Consider the following 21,542-nt stretch of genomic DNA (forward strand, 5'->3'; position numbering starts at 1 on the left):
TCCACCCAGCCCTTCTTGTTGGGGTATTTTCTGCCCTGGTTCATTCTCAGGCTTGGCTCTAGATCCTGGCTGGAGACATCACCATTAAGTTTCCAGCTGCCAGTCCTCGCTGACCCTCAGGCTTCAGCTGTCTGGCTCAGAGAGTCAGCAGGCATCTCCCTTTCCAGCTCTCTCTGGAGGTGACTCCCCTGATTGCCTCCCTGTTTTCTGCTCTCACCAGCCGGATCTGGCGCCACTGTTCACTAGGGAACTGTTACCACTCCCTCCTTCAGGGTCATCCCTTCCCTGAAGCTCTGAGCCCAGCTCTGCTCTCATTCTGAGCACTCGTTCGGGCTCTCTCTTTCTCTGGGTACAGTTAAACTACAGACTTTATACCGGCACAGCCCCACAGTGCAGACAGACGGGGGTTTGCTGTCAGTGTAGGAATAACCAACTCCCAAACGAAGTTATCTGTGTCAGCAGAAGCCCTCTTCCATCCACACAGCTGCGTCTACACTAGGGGTTATGTTGACATAGCTATGTGGGTCAGGGTGTGTTTTTTTTTTCCACACCTCTGACTGACAGAGTGATGCTGATATAACTTTTCAGTGTAGATCAGACCTCACTCTCAGGGTTCTGCACTCTCTCCCTTTACTTTGGCCTATCTCTTACTTGTAACTTCCAGGGGCAGCCCTGCACTCCTCTTTATCTCAAACTAGCACTCACCTGGACTAGAATAGAAGAGCAGGGCTTGATTTCATTTAAAGGGCCAGCTATCTTTTTACAGACACCAACATCAGTGCATCTTTCAATTCCAGATAAGAACTGCTGAAAATCAGAGTTAACATACCTATCATAATGAAATAAACTGACCAGCATGCTCCCCACTCTAAAGAAGATGAGTTATGTACAATTCTTGTTCTCTAGAGGTTGAAGTTATAATGCATCCCCAATCCCGGGTCTATACTTCTGCATATGCCCAGAATTCTCCAGAAAATAGTGTTCTAGATTATCATTGACTAGCTAGCTGATCATATCAATGTGGCTACCTACAGCCTATATGCACCACGGCTAATATTCTCAGCTATGTGCCTGGTTTGAGTACCAGGGCCAAATAGTATGTAAATTAAAACTGGTTTCAGAGTAGCAGCCGTGTTAGTCTGTATCTGCAAAAAGAACAGGAGTCCTTTTGGCACCTTAGAGACTAACAAATTTATGTGAGCATAAGCTTCCGTGGACTTTTAAAACATTTAAAACCTTTACCCAAAAACCTCAGATGTCTGGTCAGAGCTGATGGTTTCAGCCATGAAACAGAATATTTCTACAATATCTCTGAAATCTACTAAGAGACTATATTGTCAGTTTTTTACATTTAAAGGAAAAAGGAAACTAAATTTATTTTAAGATGATCATAGATATTCCGAAACTGTCACCCAACCCTAATTTTAAGAAAAACATACCAGTAGGAAAGAGAAAACTGACCCTTAGAATTGCAGTCAAAGACACAAAGATGGCAAGGAGCGAACCTTCTTCCAGGGAAGAAGAGTAGAGACAAGTTGCAGAAAACCATATCCCACTAAGCTTTCTCAGATGCAGCTGTGGATGTAGTTTGCACAGGCATACAAGAGGAAAGAAGCAAGAAAGCTGGAAAACAGGTATAGCCAGATGTCAATGACCAGCAAGTGGCTTGGAGAACCCGGTAGGCCATGCCTGATGTTTCCAGACCATTTGAAAGGCTTTGTTCATTAAAGAGAATAAAATAACGCCTTTTTAATTTTTTTCAGTATCACTTAAAGAAAACACTTGTCTACTAGATAACATTTCACACCTGAATTTATTGCATGGGTGCTTTCTCTGTGTAATTGCTGTTTTTAATTGATGTAGTTTATACGTGCGTATTTCTGGTAATGATAATATTTAATTGTTATGGTAGTCCTTATTCTTCATCAATGTTTATAGTATGTTTTTGAAGTATTGCACAAGGTAAGTAATCTTGGTGTTAACTGCGAAGGGAAGATGAAAATATTTGTTTATATGTTAATGAAATCTAATGTAGTACACTATCTCTCTAGGGCAAGATTGGTATCATCATTTTTCTGAATTGAAATTAGCTAGACAAAGCATTGGAGGCTTTACAGACTTGTCCAGATATCTGCGATGGCAGCTGGAAGTAAAAACTATTTTTCACAGTCACTGGAATTATTTGTTAACATTCATATGGAACAGTTTAGAAAATCTTGAGATAAATTATTACTGGTTATAACAAGAGCCTAGATTTTTCAGAACTGCACATGGGCAAAAAGAGTAGCCACCATCAACCGTGAAATACAAAGTTACTTGGTAAAACTATGCTGTGTGGTTAATACATGTGAGTTACTGAGTTAAGCTTTCCAGGGAGATTACCCTGATAGTGGAAGTCGCTCTTTGATGACAAAGTTTATGCATAAAGATTACCTGGCCTGAAAGGTTAAAATTATAGTTTGGGGTGCAGTTACAGGCAGTAGAATCAAAAAATCAGATTTTTAGAAAGGCCATAAATTTAGAGTCTTTATAGCAAATCAAAAGTGCAAATTACTCTGAAGAGAGAGTACTATTTATACTGGATCAAATATGCAGTATTGCCCTGAAAACTTTATTCTTTTTATATGGACCTGCTGATTCTAACATATCGCATATAAAAAACCTGTAATAGCCACAGTACCCTATTTACAGATATTTAGAGTCAAATACAGGGAAATTCTTGTTATAGACACAGATTCAGCAAGGTACTCATGCACAAATGTAATTTCAAGCCATGTACGCTGTCTCAGAAACTACAGCTGCATCTTTAAACTATCCTGCTATACACAGACATTGCTGATGGGAGGTTCTCAGGAGCATGTCCTAACACAGCACATTAGCTACTCCACATATGCATAACCCAGCAAGTTAATTATAGCTTTCAGCTTTTCAGGGCTGAATGTCTGTTTTTCCGTCACATGCCTCTCATGTATTTTTATATAATTTGTATGCATATTAATCATTAATTAACAGAGGCCTAAAGAATTGCAGATCTCAGCAACAAGGACTAATCAGTGCAGTATTTCACCTTGTTAATGTGGCAAGCAGAGAGAAAGCTAAGAAAACACTGAAGCAATAGAGGACTTTATATTATGATTTGCCTAGCTGACTATACGGGGGAAAACCATGGTCTTCTATAGAGACAAGATTTGAGAGTAATATACAGAATGAATTTTAAAATGCGATAACTTTCAACTGTGGAGGTCAACATCTTCCCATTTGGATGCTTGACTTCTCTTGGGTGCTGCACTTCCAAGCGACCTACTTGGGAAAAAGGTGAGAGCCAACTCACTGCCTAATTGATTTAGGAACAGTGCCCAGGGAGACTGTCCAATTAAGTTTATAAGCTGGCAATTAGCAGGAAGGCTGCTAAGTCCCTGCACTGAGAGCCTGTTTGCCTTAATAAGAACATAAATGTGCTAGAGATAGGAAGGGGAAAGCTGTGCTTTCTGGAAAGCTGTCGTGAGTAGACCCCACAAGGGAGGGCTGAAGAAAAGGAAGGTATACATGGGCAGAGTGCCTTCTGTTTGACAGGTCACCAGGTAATTTAGAGGGTTTTTTTTTAAAATGGACAACATGCATAAATACATCAAAGAGACGCTTCAATTAGTGCTCTATTTGGTGCTTTACAGCTGCTAAGCACTATTCGACATGGTGGAGTGGCATTATCTCATAATAGATGGCCATCTGCAAACATTTTTCTTTAATACTATTTTTGGAGAACAGTGACAATCTGGGTAGCTCTTTTCAAACAATAAAAATATGGCTAAATCGGACATTTTGCTGGTTGCCAAAGCCACACGGTATCAATTTACCAATTTGTCGTTACACCTTGAAGACTGTGTTATCTGAATCACTTGACTTGTAATAGCCAGAACAGTGCTTAAATCCCAGAGACTTAGGCATGTTCCGATACCGAGCTAAACACTTGAAGAAAAATAAGATAAAAACCAAGAATCTTTCATAAACGAGTACCACTGACTAAAACTATAACTACAATTATACAATTTACAAAACTTGAGATAAAATTTTTCTAAGGAGAGAACAGGAAAGAGTGTGAGAAGCTCACACATACATTCTGACTACAGACCAAGGGAGTGAAAAGGGGGATTGCGATGGCCCTGCCCCTTTATACCCTTGGCTAGCTGCATGAGCGTATGGAGGTGCATGAGCCACCCTAATGGGTACCCGTAAGGGAAAAAGCTCTCTGTCTTCATGCAAAGGCATCTAAAGTGGAATGGGCATATGCAAGCACTCAGAAAAGAACTCTGATTTTGTATTTCTGATGTAAATAACTTTTTAAAAAAAACTATTTTTGTTGTAGTTGCATCTAGAAGCCCTCATCACAGGTCAGGTTTCCATTATGTTAGTCACTGTATAAGGGGACATCAAATTTATTTGGAACATAAGCAATTTTGAGACGAAAGTGAGCGATTTCCTTGAAAATCAGAGAAGCTGGTGAAGAAAGGGTATTGCCTAGAGTCCTTAATGTACAGTACACGTGCTGAGTGACTTACCAAGTTTAAACTGAAGTACTCCTAAAGGTCCTTTGTCAAACCAAATTAACAGAAGGTCATGAACATCCAAGCTGTTGTCGCTGTCAGACACAGTGTGAGGAGCTGCCCATTGTATCTGGATGAGGCTGCTAGACACATCAAACCGTTTACTGAATTGCAAAGTTGCTTTAGGTGAGCAGTCTTCTGCCAAAAGCTGTATTTTAATTGGGGACAGTGCCATGTCAAAAAGCTGCAGCTCCCCTTGAGAGCTGCCAACCAGAAATATGGCTCCACTGGGGTGGCAGTTTATTAAAGCAGGCAATAGTTTTGCCTGGACTAACCGAGTCACTCTCTGGTGGGCATCATACAGAATTATTGAAGAATCTTCACAGCCCAGGACCAGCTTGTCTTCTGCAATGTTCCTGCAACAACTGATGGCCCTGGATCTTAGTGGTATTCTGGTGACTGACATGCACTGAATTTTGTTCCTAACCCACTCATAGATGCAGCTGTCAGCCATGGGCTCTTTGTCTGTGCTGATGGAGTGCTCCACTGTGTGAACCTGATAAGGCTGATTAGTGCTAAAGCGAGCATCAAGTGGATCCCATTCTGTATGGATGTAACTCAGAACCTGAAAAAAATCCAGAATATTTTGAGTCATTTATAATGATTCATTCATATTTTTACAGTTTAAAATATAATCCTCCATATAAATTCTGCAAAACAAATCTATCAATTATATTTAATGAAATGCTAACAATTTAGAATATAAAAGCTATACCATATTCTCGCAGCTCAATAAACCAAACAAATTATCATATTTTACAAATAGATTTTTATACCTTTTATTTATTTTTAAAGGGTAATCTGTTTGGCAAAAATATAACACAACACAGTCTGAACATTATTTATCTACACAGAGAGCTTAGGCGGTTAGCAGAACAGAAGACACAAGAGAAGATAGCCCTTGCAACAGTCTCATTCCTAGAAGAAAACAAGAAAATGAGCTGCTGACTGAATGCTAAGAAAAGCTGATTATTCACTTTTAAAAAAAATCAACAAGTAAAAAAAATTACACAGTGTATCAAGAGCAAAATGTTTGTGATTGTTTGCTCTGGGAAGCAGAGAAAGCAAATGCTTGTGTGGGCATTGTTGGTTGTACAGCAGTGGTAGAAACAGTATATATCAAAAATCTGTGATAGTTAATGCAAGATGAGGAGAGGTTCACAAATGAAACCTAGCTGGTTTAGATTCAGAGTAAATGACTGTATGAAAACAGTGGCCATAGATGTTTTCCCCTTTCCTCTGCAGCATGGGGCACGGGTCACTTGCTGGAGGATTCTCTGCAACCTTGAGGTCTTTAAACCATGATTTGAGGACTTCAATAACTCAGACATAGGTTAGGGGTTTGTTACAGGAGTGGATGAGTGAGATTCTGTGGCCTGCATTGTGCAAGAGGTCAGACTAGATGACCATAATGGTCCCTTCTGACCTTAAGTCTATGAATCTATGAATCTAGGACTAGCTGTAAAAATTGCAGGTTGAATAAACTAGAGGCAGAGCACAAAAACAGGATGATACAAAGACAACAGATGGATAATTGTAAGAAGGCAGGAAGTTCTGTAAAGGGATGAAGAAAATAGTGGAGTCCAAGAGCCACTGGGTGTATACTTGAGCAGAGAAGCTATGGGAAAAAATAGGCAGTAGATAAATAACCAGCCTACTTTATAAATAGCTATTTCTCTTAAAGAGAGAGCCAATCGGTTAGCAAAAGTGTTCACCTAGGAGAAAGAGAGGGATGAGCTTGTTTGTGTTTGACTCTGCCAAACTCTGCCCTCAGTTACACCCATACAATCCCTTAAACTATATTCCAATGCTGCTGACCTGCCAATAATTTTGGAGCCCCTAAAGGCACAAATGTCAGTAAAACTTATTTTGAGGTTAGGCAGCATGCAAGTAGCAGTTAAAAAGATGGATAATAAACCTGATTAGTTGACTGAGCAGATCATTAGCCTGGCGGGGGACCAAAAAAAAAAAAAAAGGGACACCACGTTTCAGTCAGAATTCAAAATATAGAAATATAAGAAGTTGAAACCTAACTCAAAGCTCAAAGTAGTTTATCATTTTGACTATGCTGAGGTTGTATGAGTCTATGGCCCAGTGCAGAATTTAGCCTCTTGCCCTGCAACTGAGACAAAAAAAAATTCATTCTGATATGTCAGAATGCTGAAGTGAGGACTGGTAAATTGATAAAAAGACTATTTTGGAGGAATAGGTGGTTGGCCAGTCTAGTTAGAAGGTTTTGTTTTGGCAGTTTACTCAACTGAAACTAATTTTGAGAAACTGAGCACTAAAGCAGCAACCGATTAGCTCAACTATATGGCAGCAAACTGGCCGGTTGATAATACAAACATCACTAACCTAATTTTAGATGAGCAGTGAGGGAAGAACAGAATAGAGAGCACTGCCTAGATATGAAGGAAGGTACATATCTAGTAGTCAGTGCACCTGGTTTTGATTTCTGTTTATTTCAGTTGCGTTACCAGGATTAGCCCCAGTGAAACTGACCCATTGAGAATGTAATGGCCAAGTAAGGCAAGGGCAACAAAGCTAAAGACCAACAATATACAGATACCAGGGGCATATATTGCTGCAATGGAGTTATATAACATTGAGTATAAATAGAATGTTATTAGCATAAAGGAGGTACATTTTATTACTTTATATTAGGCCAGTTAGATGCAATACAACAATTGTGTTTACCAAATGGATAGGCAAAATAAAACAGGAGGGGTGAGTTTTGATATTATGCCTGCAAAGATAAATATTCTATAAACACCATAGATGTTTTGGATAGAAGATCAGTAAAGGTTAATGAAGTGATTTTGGATGTTGCTACAGAGAAAGTAGATAATGTTTTTATTAGAATCCTGTAAATGTGCCAACAAAAAAAGTAGAAAATATTTGAGAAACAGTCAGAGAAACTCAACATAAATTGATTCTGGTTGCTTCCATACTGGGTAAAAAGGCAAGAGTGGCAAGTGTGATTAAGCACGGACCTCCTCAAAGATATTACTGCAGTGGAGACAGAGGTAAGAGGGAGGATGGTATATGCTTAGATTTTCAAAATGTATTTGATGAGAATTCATCTCTGTGATGCAACAGAAATCACATTTGATATAAATTGGAGTAAAGGAAATACAAGGACTCTAAAACTGTGACTAAGGAATTATCTTCTGTCCAACTCTTGAGCAAGGGCTGGAACAGCCTAAATAGCACTCAGTAGGTCCTTAGGAAGCAAGAGATATTTGCTCCCAGGAATCCAGGGGCTATGAGAAAGGAAGTGGGCCGGAGCTTTCTGTGATGCCTGATGGTATATGCAAAATGGATAGTTTATCTATTTCATGCCTCCCCTGGGTTCAAAGGGGTCTTTTGAACTAACTCATTCAAAAGAGGCAGAAGATGGAAAGACAAAAGACATCAGTTTCCATTCAATACTGAGCAAGGGGACTCAATCCTGCTCCCATTCCAGTCAAACTCCCTTGATTTTAATGATGCAAAATCAAACCTAAATAGCACATAAAATGGAGTATGGTATATGCAGCGTTTGTTGTATAAGCTATATTTGATTAGAAGTCACCGAGTAATAATGGATGCTTATACCTGTATGTTAAAGTGACCTAAATGATACATGCAAGCTCTGGTTGGGAGATCTTCACCAATACAGAGGAGAGATAACTAAACCCAGGTAAATAGTGGGCAAAATTATTGGTGAGTATTTATGAGTTGCTATGTTCGCACCATATCTGCCTTTACTTTTCTTGAACATTGATGTGAATGAAGGCTGTTTGTGTGAAGGTTTGTGGAAAGGTGCGCTTTCCTCCAAGTTGCCATGTTTTGGTCCTGAGCTGAACTGTCAGAAAATGTATGAATGGTATAAAATATTTGTATGTTGGGGCTACTTAGAAAGGTGGTGAGGGAAAAGAAGGTGAAGGTTCCAGGCTATATTCTTCCAAAACGGCCCCCTCAGTCATTACATATGAATGTGGCTGATGATACGTTATAAAATGAAAAAGGTTTATGTCAAGATGCCATTTTGCGTGGAGTTTTTTGTGTATTTGGCTCCCTTTGTCAGCAGGGTTTTTGGTGCTGGATTCACTGCCCAAGCCACAGGCTGTATGTTGTGCTCTAACTGATTCACGCAGAAATTTCTCTCTGGGTACACCAGGGTAGGAGATGGGAGAGGTCTAGGGGCGCTGGAGTGGAGCGGCTGGCTGGGCTAAAAGAGGTGTTAGGTGGGGTTGGGAGAGCAGAGATGGGGCTGAAAGGAGCTGCTTGCTGAGCTGGGGAAGTGGAGATGCAGGGATGGAGTGGGGTCTGGTTGGGGGAAGGGGTGGTAGCTGCCCGGCGGCAGCCAGGCTCAGGGAAAGGAGGCACCAATATCATGTGCAGGCGGCACTGGGGTATGTGGCGAGTATTTACTGGTGCCACAGGCAGCTGCTTGGAGTGTCACAGAACTGGAGAAGCCTGTGTGGCCCAGATGCTACTGCTGGCCACACTGGAGGAGAAGGCACAGGGGGCCAGCATATTGTCCCTGCCAGACACTGCTGATGTTCTTGGCCTGGCCCTCTGCTTCCTGTGGCGGTGACACAGCTGCCATGTGTTTGGGCCCCTGGCCTAGAACCAGCTCCGCCTACCACGGGATCTCAAAAACATGACCAAGGACCCACCCTGGCTGACAAAATGGTACACCCCGTGTGATATGCATATAGCATGGCTGCGGGTGCCACTGCATGAGGCTCTGGTGATGGAGAAGAATGCCTCCCACAGCCACAGCACTGGGCTCATCTGACTGAGGGTGGGTGATACACAACACTCTTAATCCTACCTTTTAAATGTAATTGCAAAATTAGTTGGGAGGATTATGGAAAATTAGGGAGGCTGGTACCTCTGTTTATGAGGAAAGCAATGTTTATGAGCAAAGCAACGACCTGACATATTAAAATGTCTGCATTTTGAGGGGGTGTGGATCTAAGGGCCTGTCTACATGATGCAGCAATGCGCATTATGGGGATGTGATTTCTAAAACCAGGTTGACAAGCCCCAAGCTTTACAATTTCCTAAAGCTAAAACACAGACAATATTTCAGCTCTAAGCAGTCTGACTGTCCCGTTTTGTTTCAGCCATTATAGGCCAAATCTTTTAAGGTATCAGAAGAGCTCTTTCAAATGGTTCCATTTAGATTCTGATTGTTCACTTGACTATTTAAAGCTCTCCAGGCTCTTTGTATTCTCTTCATTCTCATGGGGGCTTGATCCCAAGCCCACTGCCATCAACAGAAACCTTCCCTAGTGTACAGATCTAACTTTGGAAGTACATTAAGGGGCTGCAAGGGAAAATGGTGTCCTCTGAGCTCCAACGTGGATGCCAAAAACTCTCAGAGAGCAAAATGTTACGGCACATCAACCTATGTGCTTTTATCTTCCAATGAACAGGGGCGATAAATGGAAGGAGGAATGTGAAATTTAGGTGACAAGGAAACAACCCAACAATCTTACCCTTTTTTAAGCTCTCTATTAGACTGCGTCTCCTCCCATCCCCAGAGCAGGCATCTAACTTAGACTCCACATTTAATCATTTATGCTGACTAAATATGAAGTGTTAATGGCTACAGTGCAGTGGTCTACCTGGCTGGGAATGGGAAGTTAGGAGCTAGAGTTCTCTCAGGTGCTCAAGGGAAGTAGGCAGGGAAGCCGCACATAATTTACAGAAAAGAGGCAGGGATTAGGGAAGGAGAACAGGGTAGTACCTCCTTTACACAGATAAACCTACGTTTTCAGCCTCCATCTTAGGACAGCTGTTGGCCACACAGGGAAGGCTCCAGGCACCAGCGCACCAACTGTGTGCCTGGGGTGGCAAGCCACGGGGGACAGCCTGCTGGTCGCCGTGAGGGCAGCAGTCAGGCAGCCTTTGGTGGCATGCCTGCGGGAGGTCCGCTGGTCCCGTGGCTTCGGCAGCAGTTCGGCAGTGGGTACGCCAAATCCGCGTTACCAGCGGACCGCCTGCAAGCATGCCGTGCTTGGGGCGGCAAAATACATAGAGCCGCCCCTGTGGACACAGTTCCAGAGTTCACACTATGGGCTGTGACTCCAAAGGGAGATTTCTGAAGGTAATTTTCATGAAGTAGAACCAATTATATTCTGTAAAGAAGTACTCCTTTTCAGTTTTGTAACCACTGCACCACAAATTGTAGTAAATGTAATTTAAAATGTTTTTCATTGTAATTTATGTATGTGTTCCCTATTAAAGCAGCTGTCATGCACCAGTGTTGCATATTTCCATTCTTTTTTCCATGATAGTGGCCTATGCTCTGCATTAGCTAATCAGCAGAATGAGAGCTATTGTATGCTCTACCCTCTAAAATCCAAACTCAAAAATCGCAACATTCAAAGTTAAAGAATTAAATTTGTTCTTTCTTTGTAACGGAAGCACCTGAGCCATGTTAGTTCTCTCTTATTTGGATGTTTGAAAGAAAATAATAAACCTTATTTACGTAGTAGCACCCTCCTCTGTGCAAACTTTTACATGGTGAAGTAATTGCAGCCTTTTGCCTAGCATACTGGGAAAGGATAAAGCCCACATACTGAATGAATTAAGAGTTTTAAACAGTAGATTCTAAGCAGAAAATTGGCTTACCAAGCAGATAAAAAAGAAAACAAAGGAAACATAGAAATAAGCTCTCTGTGACTGAATTGTCTGTCTTTTAGATGAGAAAATGTTTGATTTACTTTACGCATGTTAGAAAACTGCTAGTTTAATTTCACACCATGAGATTCCAAACAGCCACAAACACTTTAATTAGAAATGTTGAGTGGGAGGTGTGATGCACTCTAGGGTAAAACGTCCTAGACAACGTAAGGAAGAAAAAATAAACCTCTTTTTGAACTCATTTTAAATAAGAACTCAAGACTCCAACTACAGACTTCTTATTTGCTGCACTGTATTTACAGTTTCACAGACAGTCTCATTCATCTCCATCTCCACCTAACATTTATTCTTATTTTCTTTTACATTTATCACCATCATCTTTGTTCTATATTTATTCATTGAAATTTTAACCCAATGTGACATCAAAAATTTTACATTCTCTGCTTCATGGCTGGGTTCGGTATTGCAACTATTCAGTCACATAGCGCATATCTTTCTTTCTGACTAATTGTTAAAGGATATATCTCACTCATAAAAGGTCAACTATGTTTATTTCACAAGTTTGAGAGAAAATAACTCAGAAGCACTAACTACTAAGGACACTCATTGGGGGAGAAAGAAACATAATATTCTCTCATAGACAAATTATTTTTTTCCACAGGAATGAAGAATAATTTCAATTATTCTAAAAAAGGGCAACTGCAGTGAAAATAAACATGACAAGACAAATGGAAAGTATCACAGCATCTGATCATGGGCACCATTATCACTCAATTCATATCTGTGGAATAAAGGCTATGTTGTTGTTTTCACCATGTTTCTCACAAAACATTTAATCCAAGGATGATTTTATGTTAGATCTTATCGATACATAAGAAAATAGGTTTTAAATGATTTCTTGAAGATACGCTCCTCTGTTTATTTTTAAAAGCAAAACAGCAGTATGAGTGCCACAGGAGAACAACTTAAATAGCATCCCTGACCATGCACACTATTATCAATAGAAAGAGTAGAATAAATATATCTGTATATGGACTCATTAGAAAAGCATCTTCATATTTCTCATTTGGGGGCTGGTCCCCACCAAATCCTATACAATTTAACACATCCAAATGATTCCTGGATTAAAAACAGTAAGGCAATCAAAGATTTTGTACAGCAAACTGTTATTAAAAACCTTACATAAATATAGTAAGCTTAAATTGCATTCTCCAGTAAACAAAATTGCAATCTATCATTCCAGGAGGTTTTGGTTTTTTTACTGTGTACCGTGTGACTTAAAGTATTTTAAGTACTGCTTGGTTGTTATAGGGTTTTAATTTTTCCTATTTCCCCTCAAAAGACTCTATGAAAGCATCTAATCCTGTTTTTAAAGGGATCTTATCTATGCTTTAGTCTCAGACTTAATACATGTGAAAAAAAACCTCCATACAACACAATTCACAAGGTCCCCTTTATACTGGATGTTACATTTTTAAAAAAAAAATCTGTTTTTCCTCATTAAAAGAAAAGATTGCTAGGATCCAGAGCAACCCCACTGCATGTGCAAGGTGAATCTCCCCAGTGCATGTGGACAATGTCGCAACACCACTTCTTGGGAAGAGGTTGGGCCTCATCAGTCTTTAGGAAAGATCTGAATATGGAGAGACTGAGAGCCTGTTCTGTTTGCATTAGGAGAGCCATTATAGGGGGCATGGGGAAGAAGGTATGGAAAGGTGAGAAAAACAAAAGGGATAGAAAAGCCAGCATCATTGGTGGAGCAAGGAAGTAAGTGGAGTCACAATAAGATCTGCAACGGCAGTCAGGTAAAGTCATGAAGTGAAAGTTACGTAGTATAAAAGTGGAGAATGAGAAGTTTAAATGCAGTACAGTCCCTGATCATATGACTGTTTTCTGATTGTTACTAGCATTTCATTATAGGGGAGCCAGGGCAGAGATTCAAAAAGAAGAATGATGTGGTCTGATCAACAGGCATTTAGAGATTTTAGAAATTGCGTTCTGGATGGACTGAGAGGAGCAACGTAGGACTCAAAGAGGCCACAGAGGAAGAGATTGTAAGAAACTGATCAAGGCGTAGACAAGCTTTTTATCTGTTGGGACAGAAAGAACGGGTCATATACTTTGATAAGTTGTGGAGAAAGTAGCACCAGGATTTGACAACAGTGTGGATGTGTGGGAAGAAGGAAAGAGAAGAGTCAAAGATGACAACTAATGGTGGGAGGCTAACTAAAAGAACTGTGGCTAGAAACCGCCTTGCTATGACAGTTTAGATACTCTGGTGCTTAAATACCACAGTGAAAGAAATCAGACCTTAGGAATAATATAGACAGATTGTATCAACTACATCTTCTTCTTCCTTAACATTTCCAATATATATATAGAAAATGTCAAGGGAAAAATTCATAAGGATCACTGGTTATCAAGGCAATAATTCTAAGACACTAGAACTCTGACGCATCTCCATTATAAAGGAATAGATACCACTGCTTACACAAGTGGACTATTTTGAAAAGCTCATATGTAGACTTTAGTTAATGAAATCCATTTGAGAGTATCTGAATCAAATTTCTTATGTAAGAAGAACATTTTAAAACGAAGCTGGCTGCTGCCTACAGCAGAGAAAGATGCCCTGCTTTGACCAGTAGACTGCATTTCCTTCCTAACTAGGAACAGACCCTACAAGAACTGAGTCCCAGTTTAGTGCCTTGTCCATTATTGATTACAGCAGTTTAAGGAGCAAACACTCAGCCAGCAACTAAAAACAAAGGCCAAGTAAATGAAGCATTGATGAAAGGTGTTGATCATACTACTACTATTTTCTGATTGTTAGTAGTATTTAAAGATATTTGAAGGGATTTAAAGTTATTTAATTAAATTGCTTCCTCAATAAGGGATTTACATATATCCTGAGGCTAGAAATTGGACTGAGATATGTGAATATATAACAGGGATTGGCAACCTTGGGCATGAGGCCCACCACGTCCACAGGTTCGGCCGATTGTGGCTCCCACTGGCCGCGGTTCACTGCTCCAGGCCAACGGGGGCTGCAGGAAGTGGTGCGGGCCAAGGGATATGCTGGCCACCACTTCCCGCCACCCCCATTGGCCTGAGATGACGAACCATGGTCAGTGGGGGCTGCGATCGGCCAAACCTGTGGATGCAGCAGGTAAACAAACTGGCCCGGCCTGCCACGGGGCTTACCCTGCAGGCTGAGTGCCAAAGGCTGCCAATTCCTGGTATATAAATTTATATTATACTTTACATAAGATTAAGAGGACATATTCTATAGTGCTAAATAAGCATTATAATCTTTACCTAGCATCTCCTGACTTGCATCTCCCATCACTGCGTTGGCTTAAACTTTTTCAAACATTCTTCTGTTCTTCTGCTACCCTCCCTCCCCCCGACTGAAATCCTAAATTACTGGGCTAACTGGAAGACCATATTCAGATTTTATTATTAGGAATTGTGTACCTCTGTTTCTCTCACCAGAGGTAAAAAAAGGCTGGCTGCACCATTTTAACACAACCAGTTTACAAAGCAGATGCATTAGTGTTTGTTACTATTTTTGAGTGCATTTCTGTGTGTTTAATGTTATTTTAAAATGTAATATAAATAATAGCATTACAAAACAACGTAAAACTCTGACTTCTGAGCATTCAGGCAGCCCCACATCTTCTAGCCTATTTACAAGTTTTTTCTATAGGCTAGCTGTCCTACACTAGATTTTCTATAAAGTGGTAATGCTTTAACATGCTCTTATATACATTTAATTTCCTTACTGAATCGCACATAGATTCCAGTATTGAAATGCAAATAAAAATAAATCATGTTCATCCATTAATAATATTAAGTTACTTGTCATGAATTAGAGAACTGCTCTTTTTAGAATGGCTGGCATTTGTCTCTGCTGTTGTTTTTAAAGCCCAGGTATAAACTTGAGTTGATTGCTCTTATTTGTTAGCAAATCTGAAAATTAAGTAATAAGATACAGTTCAGAACTTTACCTCTAGTCTGCCATGTGCACAGCCTAATAACAATAAGTTGGCTCTGTCCCTCTCACTGGAAATAGGAGACCAAGGCCATGCTCCATCATTAGTCAGTGACCACCAGCAAACGACCATATCTTGGATACAATTTATTGACAGGTGACGTTTTATCCTTCTACTTGCTGGTCCAGGTATATCAATATAAGAAATCTGATGGAGAAAAGAATGCAGGAAATATTTAAAGTTATAAAAACAACAGATTGGGAGCATTTACTGCAAGCAAATATTTACCACAGAGGACAATGTGTGTATATATATTCATATATGCTACATCTAAATGTAAGAAATATCTCTCCAGTCTGAAAGACACATGCTCACCCACAATTTTATCTGTGGGGAAGGGATTGGGAAGGAGAAGGATGTGAGTTAAGCAGGAATTAACTGCAATGACTTCAATCAATACCAAAATGTACAGTCATGGTTACTTGACAGCATTGATCTACACAGGATTTAAACCCAGCCATATTAAATGACAAGTTCTGTGATGCTGACCAAAGAGCTAAGGCTACTGTTTAAGACACATCATCAAACATTAAAGACAGCTCACAATGTTTAAAAGAGAATGTTTATTTTTTCCCCTAAATTAAGGAATCCAGCTACAAATACCCACTTTGTAACAGACTATATACTTTTCTGCATAATGTGGATGAGCTACAGCATCATGCGTAAAGTTTATGCAGCTCTTGAGAATTGTGCCTCTATTTCTCAGGAAGGATTTGTGGAATTTATTACTCAAACTATGTTATTTTGGAGCATGGTTATTTGAAAACATGAGCAGTGCACCATCTGGGTGAGACATGCCAAGGAAATATAGATTGCACTGCATTTCTGCTTAAGGAATTAATGGAAGGTTGATAGCTAGGGGAAAAAAAAAAACTATCTTGCCATTGCTGGTCAGCAATAATCGAACCACTTTCTGGGGATTAAGCGCATGGCTAAGCCTACTGGACCAGACACTAGCAAAGGGCAGGGGGTCTTCTTATCAGAGAAATGCTTCTGGAGCCAGTCTCACTACATGACAGATTGCTTTCATATTCCTGTCTGCAAGGCAACAAAGGATGGCAGTAATGCGATAATGCCAGAGTGCAATGGGTGTTAAGAACCCGTTGCATTTATGTATTGTATTTAGTAAATAATCAGGCTCATCCAAATTGTGATCTCACCACTCAACCAAGGCCATTAAAATCAAGGTTAATGCTTTAATAATCCTTTGCTGTTTTTTATATGGTCAAAAAGAACCCTTTTCTATTTGCATGGTCATAATATTATTGACCTCTTCATCCCCTGAATACACATCAAAAGGAACTGGAATCAAAGTAATTACCAATGTTGTTCTCTCACAGTAAACATTTATCACCTTGTACTCTCTCCTCAATGTTGAGTAAATTGACTAAAAAACCACAGAAGGGAAAACTTATAAAGGGCCAATGTTTTCAGGAAATTTACCCTGCACTTTTATTTGCCCAAATTCTGTCAATTTACAAGTAGAAATATATGACATCCGTGTAAAGTTTATCCAAGGAATGCTAACGTAACCACTTATCTTTTATTTTATTATTCAAAAACATGCTGAAGACATACTTAGACGAGAAATAAAAATACTTTATAGCTAACAAGCACAAATGCAGTCCCAGATATTAATTACAGTGCTGTACTGTAATTTTACCAATCATGTATCAGTTAAAAACAATATTACTCATTTTTTAAAAAATATCTTATATATTTTAGATGACACCTTCAACATTGATAGTCCTCTTGAGAATAGGGAATTGGTAGTGGTTGGTCTTACGTTTTGTCAGTCTCCAAGACTACATAGTGCTGTTGATTCACATAATAGCTCCAATTATCTTTATTCAAAGTGTCACTGTCTCGATGGGACCAAAGATGGTACTTCTCGGAAAGGAAAAAGATGCAGACAATGATGGTTTCACTTGGGTATATATTGTACACAAATCAAATTTCCAGCTAACTAGGAAACAGCTGTACAGTTAATACTTCATCAGAAAGTTTGAGTACATTCCAAAGATAAACAGTAAACTCCAAAGCCAAGTCTTCCCATTCTGCTAATCAGAGACATGCTGAAGAAAAACAAAACTATTTTTCTGCCTCCGAGCATTGCAGCTAAAAACAAAAAACTATCCATAAAACTAGAGAAGAAAATAAGCCTGATTCATTATTACTACAATACTGCCTAGAAGTGCCAACCAAGATTGGACACTATTATATCAGGCACTGAACAAAGACATAGTACGATATGGTCCCCGTACCAAAGAGCTTACAATTTAAAAAGAGACCAGGAATATCCTCCTTTTACAAATAAGAACATGAGAATGTAAGAATGGCCACACTGGATAAGATCAATGGTCCATTTACCCCAGTATCCTGTCTTCTGACAGTGGCCAATGCCAGATTCTTCAAATGAACAGAACAGGGAAATCAGGTGATTCATCTTCTGTTGTTCAGTAACAGCATCTGGCAGTCAGAGGTTTAGGGACACCCAGAGTATGGGCTTGCAGCCCTGACCATCTTAGTTAATAGCCATTGATGGACCTATTCTTCACAAACTTATCTGATTTTTTTTTGAAACCAGTTATAGTTTTGGCCCTTGCAACATCCCTCAGTAACAAATTCCACAGATTGACTGTGCATTGTGAAGAAGTACTTCCTTTTGTTTGTTTTAAACTTGCTGCCTATTAATTTCATTGGGTGAGCCCTGGTTCTTGTGTTACATGAAGGGCTAAATAACACTTCTTTATTCACTTTCTCCACTCCAGTCATGATTTTATAGACCTCTGTCATATCCCCCCCATCATCTCTTTTGCAAGCTGAACAGTCCCAGTCTTTTTAATCTCTTCTCACATGGAAGCTGTTCTATTACCCTTAATCATTTTTATTGCCCTTCTCTGTATCTTTTCCAATTCTAATATATCTCTTTTGAGATGGTGCAACAGGGAGACACAGAAAGATTAAGCGAATTGCCCAAGGTCACACAGAGACAAGGACTGAACTGAGAACTTCTGAGTCCTAGTCCTATGCTTTAACCAAACATTCTTACGTTTGTTTCCTCTGCCCTTTCGACAAAGCGCCAGCTCCTGTGAATAAGGTAAATGACCAGGAACTGGTTTAGAAAACAAGGCAAACACTGTTATAGTGCCCCAGACATCCCATTGAGAAGTATCTTTGATTCTTATCATTGTTGATTGCAAGTCTACTGCTTACCGTGTCTGTGATCTAGTCCCCCACCCCCAGCACAACACTCACCCAAGCCCCCCCCGGCTGCTGCTCAGGAGGTCCTGCCAGGATAACTCCCCCTCCCTGGAGTTGACTCGGCATCAGGGGTGGGGAAGGGGGAAGCTGTCATGTGCCTCCTCCCTCCGCAGGTGCAGCAGCCACCTCAGCCTGCCCCTGGCGCCACTCCCTAAGTTATAGCTTGCAGCGGCAGCAGCCAGTGAGGGAGCGCAGCACGGAGCTGCAGGGGGCAGCTGCCTGCTGCCCAGGGTAGGCAGGGATGCTCGAGGGAGAAGCGCAGGGCGGCAGGCAGGGCCAGGGGAGACACCTGGCCCCGAACACTGGTGGAGCCGGGCTCCCCAGGCCCTGAATTTGCTGGAGCCTGGGCACCATGGGCTCATATAATTTGCCGCCCCTGGTACTTTACTACAGAAAGCTGACATAAGAGTCTTGCAGTAATGAATACATCGCTGCCTCAATATAACCTGATCCGATATAACACGAATTCGGATATAACATGGTAAAGCAGTGCTCTGGGGGGGTGGGGCTACGCACTTCGGTGGATCAAAGCAAGTTCAATATAACGCGGTTTCACCTATAATGCGGTAAGATTTTTCGCTCCTGAGGACAGTGTTATATCGAGGCAGAGGTGTAATACTTTGTGGTTGCTCACAATGCTGTAGTTTAAAGATAATTAAAATTATATTTTGCTGCCTAACTAGTAAGTCTGACACAAAAGAGCAAGCCAGTAAAAATGCTAATACCATTTTTTTTTGTCTGACCAAAACATAATCCATAGTCATTCCCACTGATTTCTAGAGCAGTGGCTCTCAACCTTTCCAGATTACGGTACCCCTTCCAGGAGTCTGATTTGTCTTGTGTACCTCAAGTTTCACCTCCAAGTAAAACCTACTTGCTTACAAAATCAGACATAAAAATACAAATGTCACAGCACATCTTTGCTGAAAAAGTGCTTACTTTCTCATTCTGTCTGTGTGAAATTTTAGTTTGTACTGACTTCACTAGTGCTTTTTATGTAACCTGTTGTAAAACTAGGCAAATATCTAGATGGTTGATGTACTCCCTGGAAGACATCTGTGTACCTCCAGGGGTATGTGTATCCCTGGTTGAGAATCACGGATCTAGAGAAAGCAATGTTAGCATCGTACATAGACGTCTTCCAGAAGCTCAGCTGTGTCAGCAAACCACTAAACACAACAATCCTATTAAGGAACACCTAGGGTATGTCTGGTTTCCTAGCACAGTGAGATGTTTCTATGGATTAGGTTTTCCTTCTTCCCCAAGAAAAAGGTCACCACAGTTAGGTCCAGAAACAAGCCTAGTAGTGTCCAGAATAAAACTGTGATATATAAGGATACAGCAACATTGGAGACATAGCCCTTACCAGGAAACGATCATGGTAAGCATCAGCTCATTACAGTTTCTCAGTTAAAGTTTAGGGGCATAGAGATCATCAATCTTGCTTCTAAAGTAGCTACCTTAACAAATACCTATAGGCAAGGCACAAGTGTGCATCATTTTAAAGTAAAGTACGTATCAGCTCAGTTCCTGGTGAACGGTGAACTGTCTCAAATCCACGTTACAGAGGTTGGCTCAATCTCGCAAACACTAGTCACTGCTGAAAAGAGGCCTTGAGCTGAAACAGCCTGGAAAATGTATTACTCACCCTAGCAGAAAATATTCCTACCTTGCAAGTTAAAATGTGCTATGACAAAACTTAAACTAAACATATTCTTGAAAAAGCCTGCTATATAGATGCAAATGCTCATATACAAAGAAACAAATTACTTGGAGGTGATAAGGAAGAAAATACTAGCTACCACAAGGTCGTTTCCCTTAATATTTATCTAGGGCTACGTCTAGACTACCCGCTGTATTGGCGGGTTAAAATCGATTGCTCGGGGATCGATATATCGCGTCTCATCTTGTAATAAGTGCAAACTCCCCTCCTCTTGCTTACTACATATCTTTCTAGCCTTTTGGGGAAGGTGGTTCTCTGTCCTCTATTCTTGCAGTGAACTAGAAATTTCAACCTTTCTGTTTGAAGATAATGGCCTTCAAAGAGAACCTGGAGGATTATTATTATTGTTTATACAGGTCCCAGCTGAGGTCAAAGCCCCTTTGTACTAAAAGCCAAAAAGGTTACAATCCAAACAGACAAATGCCAGGAGAAAGGGAGTATTACAATCCTCATTTTACAGCTAGGGAACTGAGCTACAGAGAGATAAAGCCACTTGGCCAAGGGAACAGTACTCATGTCTCTCAAGTCCTAGTCCAGTGCTTTACCCATAGCCTCTCTCCCATATGCCTAGGAAATGAGCATTGTAACTAGAGGGAGAATTACAGCTTCTACAAACAATTGTAACACAGCAGCAGCAAATTCACATGGCTATGATGTATCCGTGGTGGTGTGTAGAAGGGACCTCCATCTTGAAAGGTCTCTTGCAAGTTTTCTTCCTTTGACAAGAGACAGTTTGGGAGGATTTACAGTTCTTAAATCCCTCAGAATTGCATCTTCAAACCTCATTCATGGTTGGCCTCATGCTCTGCTTCCTTCAACCTCAGCTCTACAAACCTTCTGTAAGAGCATATCTCCTTCTGCATGTTGGACATGACCCCACCATTGCAGCCATCTTGTTCTCAACTTGTGCAAGACTGCAACTTGCCGGGATCATCTAAGTGTCTCCTCATTTGTGACAAAAATCAAATCAGTCTAACTTTTGGCACTGACAACTGTTTTATTTCCTCTGCTCAGCTGTTTTAAACGGCCAGGGTTCTGCTCCATACAACCTGGGTTGACATCACTACTGTACTGAATATTCGTATCTTAGTTGTAACACAGACATCCCATCACCCAATCAGAGGCCTTTGAAGATGCTGAAATGTATCCAATGTGATCCAACGTGCGACTCCTCCAGTTACAGAATTGCCTGCTGTCAACCGACTACTCATATAGATACAACTATTAACCCTTTCAATGTCATTGTCCTCTACATATCAT

General features: G+C 40.5%; 1 protein-coding gene across 8 annotated transcripts in view; it reads right to left on the minus strand.

The window, feature by feature from the left end:
- WDPCP (WD repeat containing planar cell polarity effector) overlaps positions 1–21,542 on the minus strand; it is a 248,216-nt gene that overhangs the window by 119,808 nt on the left and 106,866 nt on the right. For all 8 annotated transcript variants that reach the window (XM_050952082.1, XM_050952075.1, XM_050952079.1 and 5 more), the window contains 2 exons: positions 15,251–15,442; positions 4,557–5,166 (listed from right to left, as the gene is read on the minus strand). In XM_050952082.1, coding sequence (XP_050808039.1) covers positions 4,557–5,166; positions 15,251–15,442 — 802 coding nt within the window. The remainder of the gene's footprint in view (positions 1–4,556; positions 5,167–15,250; positions 15,443–21,542) is intronic.

Source organism: Gopherus flavomarginatus, chromosome 4, assembly GCF_025201925.1.
Source record: "Gopherus flavomarginatus isolate rGopFla2 chromosome 4, rGopFla2.mat.asm, whole genome shotgun sequence".
NCBI lineage: Eukaryota > Metazoa > Chordata > Testudines > Testudinidae > Gopherus > Gopherus flavomarginatus.